At 44.5% G+C, this 19,301-nt stretch overlaps 1 protein-coding gene across 3 annotated transcripts; it reads right to left on the reverse strand.

Moving 5' to 3' along the window:
• Positions 1–4,877: 4,877 nt before the first annotated feature.
• Positions 4,878–14,440, reverse strand: LOC123155770 (phosphoinositide phosphatase SAC3). Of its 3 annotated transcripts, none has more exons than XM_044573903.1 (16): positions 13,978–14,439; positions 12,258–12,462; positions 11,996–12,111; positions 11,587–11,809; positions 10,974–11,050; positions 10,663–10,844; positions 10,496–10,593; positions 9,469–9,602; positions 9,258–9,386; positions 8,703–9,111; positions 8,078–8,199; positions 7,873–7,965; positions 6,856–7,029; positions 6,583–6,699; positions 5,864–5,939; positions 4,878–5,427 (listed from the first exon to the last, which is right to left on the reverse strand). In XM_044573903.1, exons 2-16 carry the CDS (start codon positions 12,315–12,317, stop codon positions 5,341–5,343), a joined length of 2,097 nt encoding a protein of 698 aa, XP_044429838.1. In that variant the 5' UTR covers positions 12,318–12,462; positions 13,978–14,439; the 3' UTR covers positions 4,878–5,340. The 3 variants fall into 3 exon arrangements, 2 of the variants coding, with proteins under 2 accessions (XP_044429838.1, XP_044429837.1); XM_044573902.1 differs by having other exon boundaries at positions 11,996–12,161; positions 13,978–14,438; XR_006477600.1 differs by lacking the exons at positions 4,878–5,427; positions 5,864–5,939; positions 6,583–6,699 and adding an exon at positions 7,317–7,434 and having other exon boundaries at positions 6,922–7,029; positions 11,996–12,161; positions 13,978–14,440.
• Positions 14,441–19,301: the final 4,861 nt, after the last annotated feature.

Below are 19,301 nucleotides of genomic sequence, written 5' to 3' on the forward strand. Positions count from 1 at the left end.
ACATTTGTATCGTAAGAGGAGAAACATCAGGTGTGGTTTGAGCAAGTCTAAACTTTATCGAAAAATTGACCTTACCGGAATGCATGAATATGAACTCTCCTTAAAATTGCAACCATTTATATTTTTTCAGAAATTCTCCGTTTGAGAGGAAATTTTCTTTTATTTATTAAAAAAAGGTACTGGCCAGCCTGCTAGAATTCAAACCCTCGTTCTTGCTTTGGTATATCGAATATCGTCACTCTCCTGCAGTCCTTGTAAAAAAGGCCTAGTGCTAAATTTTCTTGGCTCCGTTAACAAACAAATGAGTACGTAACTTTTACCAATCTAAAAAAATCACCTAACTTTTTGGTGTCCGCATCGCACGCTTGATGTGGACGCTTCACCTTCTCCAAATCCTTATCCATTGAGTAGTTTTTGCCATCACTAAAAGCAATTCCAATGCGACCACCCATTTCGTCCGCGCGTGTCCCTTTGAGTCGGTGCCGACAAAATAATCGGCCTAACGCGCCGACCCAAACAGACGCGCGTCCGCTTTTCGTCCGACCGCCGACGCATTCCGGCTCATTTTTTAGCTGGATTTGTGTCGGCGCAGACAAGCGACGGACGCGCGCGCGCCCGCCTTCTCCTCCTTCTGGCTCGCTGGTCGGTGGCACATTGGCCATCCTCTCTCATTCCAACAAGCACTCGCCATCCTCCTTCGTCGTCATCGCCGTCGCCCACACCGCCCATTTCTCTGTTGGCTCTGCCAGCTGCCGGCACCACAACATCCCCTCAGCAATGCCGCCACCTCCCACATCGCCCGCCACCGCCGTCTTGCCGCCGAGGAACCGAAAGCTTCCCACCCCCGCTCCCCCGACACAGCCGCGACTGCGACCAAGAAACCGCCTCGCCGCCCCGTCCAGATCCTCACCAGCACGCTCGTCGGACACCGCTAGGGCAGCTAGCTGGTCCGAGGGCGGCGTGACTCCCTTCGCTGGCCGTCTCCTTGGTTGACGCCCACAAACTGTTCGACAGTTTGCCAAGGTACAAAATGGACTCCACCGACGAGTTCTTTCTTCATGATTTCCTTTGCGACTCCGACGATTCCTCGTCCGATGATGAGGAGATCTTGGCTGCCGTGTTGGTCCATCACCACCTCAATAGCCAACATATGTCGTTTCGTGGCTCCATTTCGGGGCACCTTCCGGCACTGAATCGCAACCGAGAGAGCGGGCAATTTCTTCTTTGGAAGAACTACCTTGACATGACAAACCCGTTGTTCAAACATCAGAAATTCCGCCGCCATTTCCGTATGAGTAGGCATCTTTTCAACCGTATTAGAGAGAGGGTGGTCCGCTATGATGACTATTTCGAGTGCAAAGAGGATGCCGTTTGAAAGATTGGTTTCTTCTCTTATCAAAAATGCATTGCCGCCATTCGAATGCTTGCATACGGAGTGCCCGGTGATCTCATTGACGAGTACGTCCGTATGAGCGAGTCTACATGCCTAGACTCCCTATATAAGTTATGAGATGTTGTTATTGCTGTGTTTGGCCCTGAGTACTTGAGAGAGCCGACTCCTGAAGATACAGCCCGTTTGTTGGCGATGAATGCCAGCAGGGGCTTCCCAGGGATGCTTGGCAGCATAGACTGCATGCACTGGGAGTGGAAGAATTGCCCTTCTGCTTGGCAAGGGCATTATAAGGGCCATGTCAGGGCTTGCACTGTCATACTTGAGGCCGTGGCGTCTCAAGATATCTGGATCTGGCACTCTTTCTTTGGTATGGCCGGATCACACAATAATATCAACGTGCTTCAGCGCTCGCCGGTGTTTGCTAGGCTTGCCGAAGGCAATAGCCCACCGGTGAACTTTACTATCAACGGCCACAACTACGACAAAAGATACAACCTGGGTGACGGTATCTATCCTTAGTGGACCATTATTATGAAGACAATCCCCAACCCTGTCGGAGAGAAGAGGAAAAGATTTGCCAAAGAGCAAGAGAGTGCTAGGAAAGACGTCGAGCGTGCCTTTGGTGTTTTGCAATCTCGATGGGGCATCGTTCGGTATCTGCTAATACTTGGAGCACGCAAAAACTGTGGGAGGTGATGACTGCTTGTGTGATCATGCACAATATGATCGTAGAAGATGAGCGCTCGGAATGTCTCTACGATCAAGGGTTTCAGTTTCAGGGTGAGAATGTTGTGCCTGAGCATGGAGGAGCGGCAACATTTGAACAGTTCACCTAATTTCTTCATGACTTGCATGATTGGAAAACTCACATGCAACTGCAAAATGATTTGGTTGAGTATATGTGCGCTCATGTTGGCAACCAATAGATGTATTTTTTTTATTCAGCTTGCAAAACTATGTAAGACATTTTTACTTTTATTCGGCTTGTAAAACTATGTTATTTTATTTGGTTGAAACTATGCTATTTATTTGGTTGTCGACTATATGTTTGAATGCAAAAGTAAACAATGCAAAAATTGAGCTGTTTGTTAAAAAAGGACAGCCAGCCGGCCACACCAGCACACATGGGTCGGCGTTTTGGGCGCACTGCTGGCTCAAATCTCAAACAGGACGGACCCCGAGTGGGTGGCCGACCCAACGGACAAAAAGCGGACAAAAACACCATCCGTTTGGGTCGGTGCGTTGGAGTTGCTCTAAGGTCGTCTTACCATCATCTTCTCAGGGTAATTCCAAAACAAAATGCTGATGTAAAAAGGTGGTGAAATTAAATACTCATGATGATGGTAAGACATGGTGTCACGATTGAAAAGAAAGCTAAGCGTCAAGTGATCATCCTTTCGACCCGCCAAAAAAAAGTTATCATGCTTTCACCTAAAGAATGCAACCTTTCTCTTTCTTTCTCTCTCTCTCTCTCCTCAAATGTCAGGCTTGATATCTCTAAGAGAAGCTCGATGTCCATCTATCAGAGATGCCCCAAGTCCTAACAATTTTGGTGCTGATGTAATATGAATTTCCTAACATACTAACACCATCTCTAGTGTTGCAGGTTTCTCAAAAAATAATCTCTAGTGTTGCAGGAAATTTCCACCGGTTTGATACGTTGGAGAGATTTTGAGTTTGCTGGCGAATTAAAAAAAGTACCATGAAATTTTAAGTATTTCATCGATGATCCTGAGCTCATATGCTATCGCATGAACAATGGTTTCAGAAACAACAATATTAAAAAATCTGAAATTTTTGGCATAAAAGATGTTCGAGTATTCTAAGTGTGCAAAATTTCGTTATAAAATACTCCCTCCGTTCACAAATATAGTATGTTTTGGATATTTTAATGTAAATCACGTATGAACTGAAAGGAGTGAACAAACACATTAAAATGCGTCCATATACGTCCGAATCAGAAAAAAAGTTAGAACATCTTATAATAATGAACAAAGGGAGTATCAAACAGAGGAGATTTAGGGGGGGAAATATGTCATTTGTCTATGAAGTTGCACTCACCTAGCACATTCAAGCATCTTTGATGCTAGAAAATTCCGGTTTTTTCAAAAACAAAATAGAAGCGTTGTGTCTGGAGTTTCTCTTTTACTTTACCATTTCCATTTTGTTGATGTAGTCCCTTCAGAAAGCCACATTGTCTGACTTCAAACAGGTTGAGCCACCCCTTTGGTGAATGCGCGAGACGAAAGAGGTGTGTCAAACTGCTAAGTACTATCTCAGTATCACAATATAAGACGTTTTTACAGCTTAATTTGAACTGCAAAAATGTCTTGTATTTTGAGAGATTGGGATTCTTGGCAATTTATTAGGAAAACAAATACAGTTTTACACGATATATATTTATTTTTAACAGCAGACGCTCGCATTTCCTTTCGGGTGATACCCCGCAAAACAAAACTTTCCGGTGATGCACTGTTACAGCAGTGGTACTGTCACCACTCCAGTAGATTCAGTCTGGCTAATGATGTGATGAGTCGCTGTCGCTGACGTGCCATCAGATCAGAGACGATGCAAAAAGCTGAGCTGAAAACGGGGGCAGTCCAACACGGCATGATATGGGCGTCGTGGGGTTGCCCGTGGCATCGGATCACATGCCTAAACTAGGGCGGGAAAAGCCATGGCTGGCGTGGCTCATGGGCACGTGAGAGACCTACCAAACCAAAGTGCACCCATGCCGTCGTACTGGCTCTTTGCTCAAGCCACGGGCCAATTATATTTGGAGCGTTATCTGCTTTTTCCATGGCCTTGTGGTCGCAAGCAGTGTCCGGCAACATGGCATGGGCGTGGCGAACCGAAGCTTGCAAGGATGAAGGACCCATCTGCACCTCACCTACAGACATGTTGATTCCTGGAGATCAATGAATTTGGCAGCTCTCCTGCCAACCTTCGAAAAAGACCACTGCAAGCTGAACATGGGAATTTCAGAATATATGTTTTGAATTATGAGTGCCTATTTCTGCCTGGAAGAGAAAACACCATTCACCTTTTAGGTGAGGGTCAATATCCAACCACCATCTGTTTCACACTGTATTTTATTTCCATGATGACACTGCGCCACTATTATCGGATTTATCATTTAAAATAGTTTCAAAATATTGTCAGTTTATAAAGATAACACATAGTAGCATACAAGTTAACAGTGTTGCACTCATGGGCAATACATCGTGCGCCTACAAGCAAAGTGTAACATCAAGCAACAAGATTTTGCTAACTTCATACAACTTTTGATACTTCAATTTCAGCTTAGTAATGTGCAACTGCAGAGATTTTAAAAATAAAGCATACCTTTTAGAAGTTTAACGGGAGGCAATTCAATTGCAGCGCAAATTGGAGAAAGATTACCGCCACACTACAAGCAGGGGCGAGCAGGTTAAACCGAGAAACAAGAAAACAGGGCTGCCATGATAAACAAACCAAACAAACGGAAGAAAAGTATCCCTGATTCCAAGGGACTTAAAAAAATACACAATAGCATCTCCTCTGTTTTGTTGAATACAAGGTACATGTATCAAGATATCCCAGCCTAACGGGTTGAGGGAAAAATGGTGATTTCGAGACCACCTCAACTCAGGGGGGAATGTCAGCAGTTCATATATATTTACACAGTAGAAACACGAGCGATGGTACAACTTTCCAAAGAATAATACACTACCTACATTCTTTCTTTCCTTTAAGAAAAATAAGAACAATCCCTATCTACTCACCCCTAGAAGAAATAGCTGGCCAACAGTAGACGAACAAGATTTTACACTTCGCTAGAGGACTAGTTGGATGGCTGTGACAGTGCGAGATCACAAATCACAGTGATTATGCTAATGGCTTCTCCTCGTGATAGCCTTATAAAGTGTTGGGAGCCATCCTGTAGCTTGACTATACATGATATGATATCAGTACCAAAAAGCCTCTCCCTCATCAACCCATTGCAGGAAATTGTGAGATAACCCTTGAGCGTGTATCTCTGCCAGGTGACCTTCCTGAAAATTTGAAATGAAATGACTAATTGTTGGATGAAATGATATCACCGTGTGCATATTTTCTTTTTACCCTAAATGATCACAATGATATTCAGCCAATGCAATCATCATGCTTTGAAGCAAAAAAAAAAAACAATTTGTAATCAACAAGTACAGGTTCGCAGTTCCAGAAGGAAACAATTCTACTGTTTACCAAGTGAAAGGGGAGAAAAGGTGTTATCCCAGAATGAGGGTTGTTGTCATGTTCTCTTTTGAGTGGACAAATGCTTATGCATGATGAGGGAGCATGAGCTTCGGAACAAGATAAAACGAAAGAGAACATGGCGCTTGTTTCTCAGCTTGGGTCCAGGAAATTAGGGCAGAAGAAAGTTTTGTGAACCATGATTGTAATGCACAAATAGCAAGTAGGATTGTTAGATTGATCAATTGCACTAACCGTTATCCCAGGGGTTACACCACGTGCACCATTATCATTCACATTAGAAGTACTTGCGGCTCTTGATCTGCTCAAACTGTCAAACATAATGTTCAACATAAATATAGTGAGAAGGGCAGAAAAATCTTCTTGATATCAATTTTGAAAGTGCAGTATTAATGAGCAGTTCCATGGTCACGTCACTGCAATTAGGGATAGTAGAACAAATGGGCAAATAAAACAAGAACGGATTAAAATATTCATCCTAGATCTTGTTCGGTATAAGTATAAAGATGGCATGGCCTGTATGTCCCATACTCTACTGCCTATATAAAACTCTTGCTAATGGAATAAGAGAGAGTGGTTGTGACTATCTCTTCTTAACATATCTCAGTTTGGTGTGTAGTTTCAGTGAGCATTGGATGGACACTTCAACAGACTGATCAGAGAACACATGGCAACAATTACAATATTTTAGGTTGCCTCTTATTTATAGAAATCTGGTACAAACAAAGGATCTAAAGATTGTGTTCAAAGCAACCATTTTTGCAAGCTAACTATTTATTCTTCAATGATAAATGTAGAACAATAGCAACAGAAATAATGGAAAAGCTAGACGAATGATTCTCCACATTTTGTGTGCATGACTGCATGTGTACAAATGCAACAAATAAAAAGCTTGATACATTCAAAGACACAGATAGAGGATCAAAAAGGGAAAGCAGGGCAGTATGAACAACCTTCCATTGTCTGAAGCTGAAAGCCAGTCAAGATCAAGGAAATTTGAATCCCCAGAAAAGTTGCCATAGTCAAGCTCGCAACTGGTATACTTAGTATGAGGCACTGTTGGAGTATACCTGCAGTAGTTTCCAATAGAAAAGAGAGAATCAATACCATAAGTATTAAATGTTAATTTCTGCGAGACACTACATTCGTATACCAAGGCATGCATTGGTATATGCTCTTGATAGAAAATGGAAAGGTGAAGTTCCAGAACCAGAACTCAGACAAACCTTAATTTTGACACAGCATCATGCACCGAACCAGACCGGCAGTTAGGAGGTTGTAGCTCATTTTTGAAATCATCAAATCCTGGTGTTGAAATTCCATTTGGGCCATTGCTGGACATAGAAGTGTTGCTTTTACGAAGAATGCTGCCATCTGATCTTGCCCTTTTTATCAGTTGACTGTGACAAATATACAACTCGGACAATTGGTAAGATGGATTTTATTGATTTGCAAAATGCATGTAAGGATAAAATAAAATATAGATAATTCTTTAATGAGGTGGCCCTAAGATCAGTTCGGAAACACTACGGAAAGGTATTTTGTACGGATGTTTTTTACCAGGTTGTACTGTTTTCAACAATAGACAACTCACTCTGTTTCAGGACATCAAATCTAGTGAACCTAATACACAAGGATTCAAGTGTAATACCAAGAACAAAAAGTAACAAAACAGGGAGACGCTGACCTTACAAAAAGGTAAATGAGACGACTAAAAACACATCTTTCTGTCCTAACTTCAAGGGCACAGGTGAAACTAGCTGTATTCACTGGATGGGGTCTTTTGTTTTCTCCTTGGTCGTTAACTGTGGAATGACACAAGACACCTTATATTATCACAATAATGAGATGCCCTATACATTACAAGTTTTACCAGCATCATACTTTTAATTCCAGAATTTAAAAATGATAACCATCAAACTCTGCTGGTCAGAACTTCTGAAGTAAACAATCTAGGGTTGAGTTAGCACCCACTTGTCTAAATTTCTTTCTGGTCCCATATTCTCATGCAAGCACTACTGGCCAGTTCTTGTTAATAGCATTAGTAGCACTGTACTAATTATGCTGTTGCTGTTAGCCAACAAATAAATGCACTTCACGTCTTCACGTATAAGGCCAACACCCACGTGTAACCCAAATTGGGGGTACATTGTTCTAGTAGTTCAATCAAAAGGAAAAGCTTATATCTTGTGGTCTTGTCACATGCATTCAAGAAAACCATCATAACCACCATATAAGTTTACCTTGTTTTGTCATCAAGGACGTTCTCCCCAGCAACAGACTCTGATTCCCAAGGTGCAAATTTTTCCTGCTGCGGTCGGTGGTAACCCAAGAATCTACAATTTTAAGAACGCAAAAACAACAAGTATAACAAACTCAGTACATACTATTTCTTATTAAAAGTATATAAAGGGATGTGCAGTGAACAGTGAGCTTAACCAAACATACAAATTTATTGCTGCCTGTTTGTAAGCATCCATATATGCATTACTGTAGTATCGCTGTAGTGTCCTGAAGAACTCTTGAGACTGAATAGCAAACTTAAGGTGCCCTCTCTTTGCAGAGAATATCTGTACATAAAAGATAAAACCACATGTAGGTTCATCAGATGAGTGCCCAATGAACAGCTGAACATGAAGAAAAATGTAATATTGGACCTTCTGAGGCTCATCAATCAGCATAACTCAGTGAAACGACTGCCTTTTTTTTGTCCTCGAGCTATGAGTCATACCCAACTTAAGCAACAAGTTCTCGTATACGGATTGGATACTAGTCCTCAAAACCAAAATATTTTTTTGTAACTCCACTTAGATCCATGGTTCAATTCATTTTCTTGAAACAAATGCATGGCTATATAGTTATCCTGATATAATTGGTTCACTTTGAAAACTAAACCTAAAATAAAGAGCAAAACTAGATTAACCCTAAAAAAAATTATGCAGTATAATCAAACCTATTTCAATTTTGAGTCTTCCTATTGACGTGAGTGAAGGAACTGCATCTTATCTCACACACTGAAGCAACATACCACAAGTGAAATTACTGAAACAACAAGATTCCATTGTAGGAGTACCTTGTTGTGTGCAGCCGAACCACCATACTGCAAAGCAAGTGTGTCACCCATCCGCTCATAAAAGTGCATCAAATGGTGGGCCAAGGGGGAGTCTAAATCAAGCTCTGGAGATTCTACAGAACCAAGTGCATGCAACTGGTGTCCAAGAGAAGCTAAACCATAGGCAAACTGGGCAACATTTGTGCGGTCCAAACAATCTATACAGTTCGTGCGCAATACACCCTTTTGTAATTTGGGGGGCTTTATTGTTGTAGATCCATTGTTAGTGGCTACATCTTCTGCAATTCCACTAGTGGAGGTATCAGAACTACCACATGTATCTTCTTGGGATATGTCACCATTATTATCGATACAGTCTGTGTTGCCACCGTCATTTTTGTCATCACATCCACGAAAACCACAACCATTCCTAAAAGGTGTGAAACAAAAAATCAGAGATAACACAAACAAAAATGTTTGTCTTTGGATTAAAGCAGTATCCTATTCATGGGGTAAAAGATAACAGACGCTCAAATTAAATGGCAAAGACACCATTACGGAATAAGAATTACTTACAATGGAGCATGTAAATTAAGGGAGCTCCCGGGTGTTTGAGCTGAGGAAACTTGACAATAAAAGAATTCTGTCAAGTTCAAAGCTTCGAATGCCACTTTCATAAGTACTTGGAGGGCATTTGCATTTTTGCTGAAATAAAACTCGCTTCAGTAATGGTCAAAAGCATCTAATAAACCACAACTGGGAGGTGTACAGCACAAAGAATTGATACCTTCGAGTGCTTTTATTAAGATCCCAATGTAAAAACCTCAAATGATTTTCGACTGGTAGACCATTATTTATAATCTTTATTGCTTTGTCAAATTCTTGACGAAGTGTGGATTCCCGCGGTCTCCTCTCGCGTGTCTTGACATAGCAGCAAAAAAGAAGGTGAGAGCATGAGCTTCTAAAGTAACCTTCAACCACATAAGTGAAGGTCTCCAAAACTAACTTCGATCATGCCACTGTTCTGTTAGATGTATCTATTGTAATCTATTTTTGAAACCTCATAAGATTATAATTTTAACAAGGGGATTTTACACATTTGCCATTAGTTCAACTACTAACTTGTGTTCTGCTGTAGCTTTTTTATGAACTACGCACATGTCACTGTTCTGTTAGATGTATCTATGTATATGACACTCTGCTCTTTCTAGATTCAGTTAATGTCCGTTAAACTCTTTTGACTCCATCCTCTCTCCCTCGATGCCCTTACTTCTCTTTTCTTACACCCACAGGTGCTCGAGGACTCGTCGCCACCCCCACACTGATCCTCGCCGGCCCGGTCGGGGAGGCCACTGGTGCTGCCTTGCTCGGGTGTTTACACTACAAAGTACAAACTTGGGTATAATATGCTTGCCTAGAAGCAGCCACATGGGTGGAATACTTACAATGAGTCAGAGTTGGAATAAGAGCACATACTTACTGGTGGGCCTATGGGTATTCCAATCGTTCGACATTGCACTAAACATTGAGAGGATGATGTATGCAAGTAAAGCAGTGTGGAATATGTATAGAGCAGTGTGGAATATGTATAAGTGTAAATACACCTAACGGAACAATGGTATATGCAAGTAAAAGATAGCAGAATGATGTATTTTTCTGAGTCATTTCTACCCGGTCTATTTCACATGGTTGGTCTAAACACCCACGAAGATATTTTTAGTCAAAACTAAAGCAAGTCGACTGTGCGCATTCAAGGATGAAGGCATGAAGCATCCATCAGAAGTCTCACCGCATAATAACAGTGTGGGACTTACCTTAATCAAGTTTAAGATGATGATGGGATCTCCATATCTCCTCCTAAGATTTTCAAAATGAAGCCTGGTTGCTTCATAATTATTGTCCTTCTCATGCACTGAAAGAACAAGCAAATTAAAACAACTGAATGATACTCCATGCAGCAAAGAAGGATTTCAATGCTTACATATGATATCAGGCTTAATAATAAGCTTTGATGTCTCTTGGGACCAGAATAGAGGAATAGAACCCCTGTTCTGCACAACAGAGCTTATTTGCTCAGGTCCAAGTGTATCATCAAAAACAAGTTGCTCAGTCTCGACATCATTTGCTACTCTGCCCTCCTCATTCACACCTCTCCTTAAATACCTGTTCAATACAAGTGGCGAGATCAAGCAATGCAATGGTCCATATTTCCTTTGAATCTCACCCATTCAAATCAGATAACAAACTAACAGGAAAAATATATAAGAATAAAGGGTTTCACAAGTGACAAACCTGGTTCCAGCATAATGCCTCGATCGTCTAGCAATGAGAGTCAACATAGTGTCCTTCCCAGATATTTTGATTTTATCCTTGAATTAATTAAGTAAAATAAAATAATTATACAATTAAGAAAATGATTTCCTAAGAGGCACTTACGAGTAGATGAAGTTATTTAATCATACAGCAAGTGTTCTCTGCTACGTCTACTATAGATAAGTTTTTCTCATAGAACAGAATGAATTCACAATCGATGCATATCTTACAATAGATAAAATATTTGGAAGGGTATAAAGTTTTGCCACATCTTATAACTGTATCTCAATATTTGTAGGCTCTCCTCGTCACTATCATATGATTTTACATTTTTAAGTGTGGAAAGTAAATTTGAAGACAATGGTACTATTACTAGTCTAGCATCAGAAAATAAATAAAAATGCCTTACTAAGTAGTAAAATAAATGAAGAAAATAAGCAGGGAGAAAATTTAATGCGCCAATATCTGTCAGACCATGCAGACACAGTACTTGAGATAAAGGATCCATTTTATGGTTGCAATCTACCGTACACACAAATTGTTGTATTGAATATGACATCACTAAAAGAGATCAACCTCATGGGGTATATACCTGTTTAAAGAAACCATAGACTAACGCAACAGTCCAGCAGGTACTTTCCAGAATGTTACGAACCCCTCGTGTTAGAAATTCATTCCATACAAACATTGTGTCATATAGGTCCCATCCTTTCTGTGGATCATTAAAATTCTTCTGGAGACTTCTCATGATATTGTACGAGTGGCTGAAAAAGAAGTCTTTCCTAAGATCTATTGTCTGCAAGAGCTTCTTGTACCTGCACGCATAGTAAACATCGTTTTATAAGGACACATAAAGTGTTGCATGTGGGTATAGGAAATACATAATTAAATATCAAGAAACAAAAATCAAATGCTTCACAAATAGAAAATATTGTCAGCAATCAAATTTTGTGAACTGATGTGAAGTCTGGGACAATATTGATATATGGGATACAACATACCTGTTCTCATCGTTGGAATTTAGAAGTGTTGGCTTCATTTTGGAATTAGATAACTCGATCATCGCAGTCTTGGTAACTTGGTAAACTGCATGGCCAAATATAGCACCAATTTTTCTCTGCTCGGTGATAATTAACATGTAATAAGGCCCAAGGAACTTAATGAAACCTGTACGGGAAATTTATCATTGATGCATAGTCATAACAAAAAGAACTGCCATCTATTAGCATGGTATCATTATCAGAGAAAGATGGGATAATTTACCAATGATTCCACAACAATTTGTAACAAAATTGAGTCCACCAGTTGACCTATGGTCTTCATCTAGAGTTTTTCGTAGATCAAGATATTCACTGTGTGAGTACATGGTAGAATCCTCATCTATGTTGAGCTCTGATGGCTCCATTCTATCAATCTTGAGTAATCTCCATAATGTTTTGTCAGTGTTAGTTCCGAGAATATAAAATTTCTGCAAAAAAAATAAATCACAGTTTAAGTATGATGAACAACATCAAAAGCAAAGTTACTTGCATCATGTTATATGATGTCAATAAAACTACAACTACCTCTTTTCCAAGATAGATGATGTTTGGAACACGTCCATTCAAACTTGTCATATATCACATTAATGGATTAAAATATACAACAGTTAGGTGCAAATCATACCATAAGGTTTGTCATGAAAAATAGTTGCACAAATTTATCTGTCAATTTTTACAAAAAATAATGGTCAAACATACACGCCGCACAATGGGCAGAGTAAAAAAAAATCCTCTACTTCAGAATAACAAATGTCCAAAGTGTGGGCATTCACACCGGAAACGAGCAAATATCCTGCAAAACCTCAAAATAAATAGTGTTTATTTAGCATTGACTGACTCCCAATTGGCCAACAGTGGTATTTTTGCACCATAGGATCAGAGAACCGGACGGCTCCTCCATTCCGCTAGCTCTACTGCCACGAAGACTGGAGGCGATAAAGCATTTCCTCGAAACCCCCAAGCCTTTGGTGATACATACCCCCAGACCCTAACTCCCCAACTCGCATCACCTTTGCATCAACCTTGCTATGGCTGCGAAACCGCATCCCCTACCCTGCCAGCTCTGACTCTAACCCGTCTCCCCTCCACTCAGCACCACCACATCTACATCGTCGCAGTCTTTGGCACAGGCTAGCCAGACTCGAAGAAAATGGGACAAGAAGAGACGAATTTTTTTTGGCTATTCAATTGTTGCCAAATTGAAAATAAGTCTGCAGTAAGCTAGCAGTTTGGTAGATAAGCAGTAAGAGATCACACAAAAGCAGCAGTGAGTAAATATTGAAAATAAGATTTAGAAACTAAAAGAAAAGGCATAAGGCTCTCGTCCTGGAATCAAAACTCCAACACTAACCTACAAAGCTATTTAGAAACAAAGAAAGCCTCCTCCATTTTGTAACCAGAGATGAACAAAACGCAACAGGAGAAACACAATTCCGTATCTCCCGGCACGGAATGGAACAACACCATCACACAGGCAGCTCTGGAAACTTCATAAGCACCTCTCGCGACAGTCAGCCTGTACCCCCCCCCAACCCCAAGCAAACCAAAATCACGAGCACAGGTCGTGAACGCAATTCCCAATCACAGAAGTGTCACGGAATGATCCCAAGCAAACCCATATCACGAGCAGCTGCAGCTGATTGACATCAGGATCGCAATTCCGAATCTCGGCCTCGGCCGTGGCAGCATGGAGGCCATCCAGATTCCAGGCGAGTCACAACCCGTGCCGTCGTCCACAGTCGAAGCCACGCGCGACGGCAGCCCCCTACCGAAACAAACGACCCGGTAGCTCGGCCATTTCCGGAACCACACGCTCGCCCGCCCGCCCGCCCGCCCGAAGCTCGCGCGGGGCGGGTCGCGGAATCAAGCATCAGCAAAGCAGGAGGCAACCAGAGGAGGAACGGCGTGGCAGGCAATGTGATTTTGGGGGGCGAGGCGCTCACCGAGTCGGTCTCGTACAGCTCGAAGCTCTCGAGGCAGCTCGCGTCCGCCTCCGCCCCCGCTTGCGCCATGGCGGGCCGAACGAACGGATTTCCCCCGACGCTGGCCGGCTGGGCCTGAACCGCCGCCGCGGGGCAGATCAGAGCCCCGCCGCCCCCCGCAGGGACCCTAAATCCGCGCCGCCCGGCAGCTTGAGGTAGAACATTCCCCCGGGGAGCCCGCGCGGATCACGGCGTCAGCAGCGCCCGCGCGGCAGAATTCAGAGCACGAGGGAGGCTTCCCTTGCCGCGGCGAATGGCCGCGCCCTCGGGGTTGGATCCGAGGAGCTCGCGAGCGGCCTCGGCGCGGTGGCGGGGTGGGGGAAATCTGCTGGGGAGGCGGAGGAGGGAGAGGGAGGTGGTGGTGGTGGTGAGGGAGGCCGTGGAGAGAAGGGAAGAGGAGATGATTATTTTCGCCTGCCCTCCCTCCCTCCCCTCTTTCTTTTCTGTTGGTGCGTTGGAAAAAATCCGTGAGGCGTGGTCAGGTCAGGTCAGGCCAGGCAGGGGGTAGAGGAGGGGCAGAGAGGGTGAGCTGGCCCGGCCTTATTGGGTCCGGTATTCTGGTTTTTTTTTAAAAACCTGTTAGATTATGTCATGTGTATACTTTTCAATTTTTGTAGTAGAAGCTTCTAGCTGTGGCATTGGGTTGTCTCTAGCTGTTCGAGTTTTATTGTCAGCGTGTTTCTTTATATATATCCCTTAAATGCTGGGGAAAAGCCGTTTGAGACGATGCTTTGGCGGAAGAAAAGCGAGATATTATGAGCCTTTAGGGTGGAGAAAAATGATTCTCTGGCAACATCATAATAAAAATGACAAAAGAAATTGCGGTGGGTGTGATTTGAGGCTACACAAGACGTATAATATGACAATATGATGCCGGTGCATGCATTATTAGCCCATTTAAGCAGTTGCTGTTATTTTAAAAAGGGAGGGGAGGGGAGGCAGCGCAGGGCATATTCGGGGTGAAGGTGACAAGACGGTGGCTGATTGGCGCCGAAAAACGTGGCTGCAAATCCTCCACCTGCCTGCCCGCCACCCCTGGCAGCGCCGGGCCGGCCGGGCGGAGCCGCCGGCCGAGTCCGACGGCGGCGTCCGGCGGCAGCGGTTTGGCGGAGCACGGGCGGAAGGCGGAGCGTACGGGCAACGGCCTCGGCCAGGAATGCGCCACCGGTATTTGCTTGTACGCCATATAGTTCGCAACGTGCAAAATGCCAGTCAATAGCCAAGATAAGCACGCACATAACCGACCAGTCCACGGCCCTCGGGAGCAATCTACTGACGGGAATTGAGCAGCTCTGTTGTGTCCAGGGAGGGAGAAAGGGAAGGGAGAGCGCTCTCCTCTCGCGTGTTCCCGTCGCCGGCACGCGTTGCCTCGCGTGGACGCGACCGAGCGCGCGCGCGCGGTGGAGCGACGTGGGGCGGCCCGGTTGGCGCTCGCGCCCTCGGCCCGGGCGCCGGGTCTCTGGTGGTGCATTTTACAAAGCGCGAATGATTGGGGGGGCGGGGGTCGCCCGGCCAACGGGGGAGCGCCACGGCGCCGCGGATCCGGTTCCTCGGCCGGCCGGCGACGTCGCTGTCCTTGTTTTTTTCTCTGCTCTCTCGTCCCGAGCCGTTTCCGTTGCTGGGCGGTTGGTCTCGTCCCGCGTCCCGCGCGGAACAGCCGACCGCTGGATAGACCGACCGACTATGCATGGACGATTTGTCGCCACCGAACTTCTTTTTTTCATTTGGAGCGGTGTAATCAACTAGGAGCACCCCTACGCTACGATGAACTGTTGCTTACGTGCTGTGCATCGGTCGACGACGGGGCTGGTAATAGCATCTCCAATCAGGTCCGTCGCCGCTGAGCTAGGGGAATAGATAGAACGAGTGCACCTAAGATGAACTGTTGCTTACAGGTCGCCGACTAAGGGCATCTCTAGCCGATCCCATAAAAGCTCTCCATACTTTTTGGCTATTCGAATAGATCATGCATATCGGTCCGCCAGTAAAGAAAATACACGGCGTCCTGGATATGCGGCCCCTCTGCCGCTAGATATGCGGCACCGGCGCATTTAGGGTTAGTCCCCCGGATCCCCTCCGCCACCGGATTAGATTTGCTCCGGCGAGAAATTATGTCATCCTCTCCTCTGCTTTTCCCCCTTCTTCACAAGATCGATGGCCGATGGTGCTGGTGGAAGCCATGGCAGCCCCGTCGTGTTGCCTCCGAGCAAGTGCAGGCAACACCATGCGGAGGCTGGTAGATGTAGCCCCGTTGTGGTGCCATGGAGATCGAGGCAGGCGTGGTAGCGCAGCCGGCTCTCCCAGAGTGGCGGACGAAACCCTTAGGCCAGCTTCGATGTGATGCGCCACCGATGAGAAGCTGGTTGCTGCGGAGCGCGCGGTGGCCAATAGAGAAGAAGGTGCCACCGACCGCATCGCCACCGCCCAGAATGAGCACGAGCTCGCTATCGTGCTCCGCAACATGGTCGTCAAGTACTACCTTGGCATCGACGAGTGAGGACGCCGTCGAACTAGGGTTAATTTCTGACGTGAAGTATGTATTTCGTATGTATGCTCTCTGTTTGTGATGAACAAGTTCTAGCACGAAGTTGTTTTTAAATTTGCAGTGTTGATTTATGGGATCTATTCGGCCGAGCTTGCGCGAACCCGTAAAAATGTTTTGCGGTATACCTCAAACTTCTTTGCGGTACCGACTTTCAAAGAATCTGCTAGAAATGCTCTAAGCTAGACAAGCTAAGCATGCCATGGTTGTTGCCTTTAATTTCACAACTCGATGAAAATCACAGGGTTCAGGGCTTGAGGCTGCTTGTGAATTTTGAGGGCATCTTCAATGTTGACCCACCAATTTGCTTCGGCATCAAACGGATATGGGAGTCAGCCATCCATCGCTACCCGCATACATCTGATTGTAAAAAAAATGTTTGCTCATTCAAATAGTTGCGTATATAAATGTAAAATAGTTCAAATGAATAGTAGTTTTAATCTAAAGAAGTTTAAATATTACACTCTAACTTTGTTGTCCCTCTTAATCGTCCATAGATGCTCAAAAACTTCCTTCAGTTGCTCATGAGTTGCTCGATGACAAATCTGTTGATGCATTTGAACAAACTCTTCAAATGTCGCTGGATTCTGATCGAGAAGTTCGATAGGATCACCCATGTTCTCAAATTCAAGACACACGGCAACATCATCACCTTCATCTTTCCACAATCATGTTGTGCATGATCGTAGAACAGGCCATCACCTCCCACAAGGTCGTCGGATCCCATTGTTTAGCGGGTACACGAAACAACTACAAAATGTGCATGCAGAACTCCACATGCTCTCAACATCCTTTCTAGCCGCTCTCATCTTTGGGCAAAGTGAGACATTTTTTGGCCAACTGGGTTAGAGATGGTGTTAACAAAGGTAGCCCACGGAGGATATATACCATCAACCAAATAGTAGCCCATGTTGTTCTCATGCCCATTGATAGTATAGTTGCAAGAAGAAGCTTTTCCTTCAGTCAGCCTAGCAATCAATGATGATCGCTGCAGCACATTGATGTAATTGTGAGACCCGGGCATGCCTAAAAAAGCGTGACAACTTCAAAGATCGTGTGATGCAACTGCTTCAAGAATGATGGTGGGCATCTTAACATGACCTGATATTTCCCTTATAAATCTATCGGGCATTTCTTCCATTTCAATGCATGCAATCAAGAGATCCAGGCAAACCTGGCCACCCTCTTACTTTAGAGATTTCCAAGAGCCTCTCGGTGTTTTCCTCAGTTGGTTTCTCTCAGGTACTGAGGTCCAAACACCTCTACCACGGTAGTTGCAAAACCTGACCATGGCATCTCCAGATGCGCTCTCAGACATCCGTAGGTACTCGCCTCATGAATTAGCAGCCATGCCATATGCAAGCATCCACAGTGTGGTCGCGCACTTCTGGTAACCAGAGAACATAATCCTTCACATGACGTCCTTCTTTAAGATGAAATAGTCATCAAAGGACCGGACACCATGATAAAGACGATCAAAGACATTTTTGCGCATGCGAAAGCGCCGACGAAAATTGACAGCGAAGAGGGCATTGGGGAAAGTAGTCATTCATCAGCATCAAATGGCTACGTGCCCAATAGCGGTTGAGTACTCGATGACTCTTGATCGATCCCTTGGAATTAAGAACATGCTTCTCCGCACGCTCCGCATATGCAAATACCGTCTGCATCATTGCTGTCTCATCCGTGTAGTCCTCCTCGTCGAACGAGTTGGAAGACTCAACATAGTGCTTGTATATGTACTCCATATCTGAATCCATTGCTTTAAAGAAGAAGGGACAACAACTTTTAGCTCAGGCAATTCACCGAACAGTTGTCGGGCATGGTAAGCATCATAGGAGCGAATGGTATAGTACCTGCGCGGCTGTCGGAGAAGAGGTGTGGATCGACGGCGAAGGAGAAGCGGCATGTGGAGCTCGGGTGTCCCGTTGGAGGTGACAGACTTGTCGAGTTCCAGCAGAGGTGTGGCGTGGCGGCGGGGGTGGTGGAGCGACGACGAAACCAAGAGAGCACTTCTGGTAACCAGCACTTCTGGCAAGCATCCACAGTGTGGTCGCGCACTTCTGGTAACCAGAGAACATAAAATAGTCATCAAAGGACCGGACACCATGTCCTTCTTTAAGATGAAATAGTCATCAAAGGACCGGACACCATGATAAAGACGATCAAGACATTTTTGCGCATGCGAAAGCGCCGACGAAAATTGACAGCGAAGAGGGCATTGAGGAAAGTAGTCATTCATCAGCATCAAATGGCTACGTGCCCAATAGCGGTTGAGTACTCGATGACTCTTGATCGATCCCTTGAAATTAAGAACATGCTTCTCCGCACGCTCCGCATATGCAAATACCGCCTGCATCATTGCTGTCTCATCCGTGTAGTCCTCCTCGTCGAACGAGTTGGAAGACTCAACATAGTGCTTGTATATGTACTCCATATCTGAATCCATTGCTTTAAAGAAGAAGGGACAACAACTTTTAGCTCAGGCAATTCACCGAACAGTTGTCGGGCATGGTAAGCATCATAGGAGCGAATGGTATAGTACCTGCGCGGCTGTCGGAGAAGAGGTGTGGAACGACGGCGAAGGAGAAGCGGCATGTGGAGCTCGGGTGTCCCGTTGGAGGTGACAGACTTGTCGAGTTCCAACAGAGGTGTGGCGTGGCGGCGGGGGTGGTGGAGCGACGACGAAACCAAGAGAGAAAAACAGAAGGAGAATAAATGAGAGGATGGAAGCACGGGTCCG

This window comes from Triticum aestivum, chromosome 7B (assembly GCF_018294505.1).
Source record: "Triticum aestivum cultivar Chinese Spring chromosome 7B, IWGSC CS RefSeq v2.1, whole genome shotgun sequence".
NCBI classification, from domain to species: domain Eukaryota; kingdom Viridiplantae; phylum Streptophyta; class Magnoliopsida; order Poales; family Poaceae; genus Triticum; species Triticum aestivum.

Excerpts from the sequence above, each read along its gene's own strand:
- LOC123155770 (XM_044573902.1), bottom strand. The coding sequence starts at position 14,046 with ATGGCGCAAGCGGGGGCGGAGGCGGACGCGAGCTGCCTCGAGAGCTTC. Across the intron at positions 12,463-13,977 it reads AGCTGTACGAGACCGACTCG|AAATTTTATATTCTCGGAAC; the intron begins GTGAGCGCCTCG and ends TTTTTTTTGCAG. Across the intron at positions 5,428-5,863 it reads GTGTAACCCCTGGGATAACG|GAAGGTCACCTGGCAGAGAT; the intron begins GTTAGTGCAATT and ends TCAAATTTTCAG.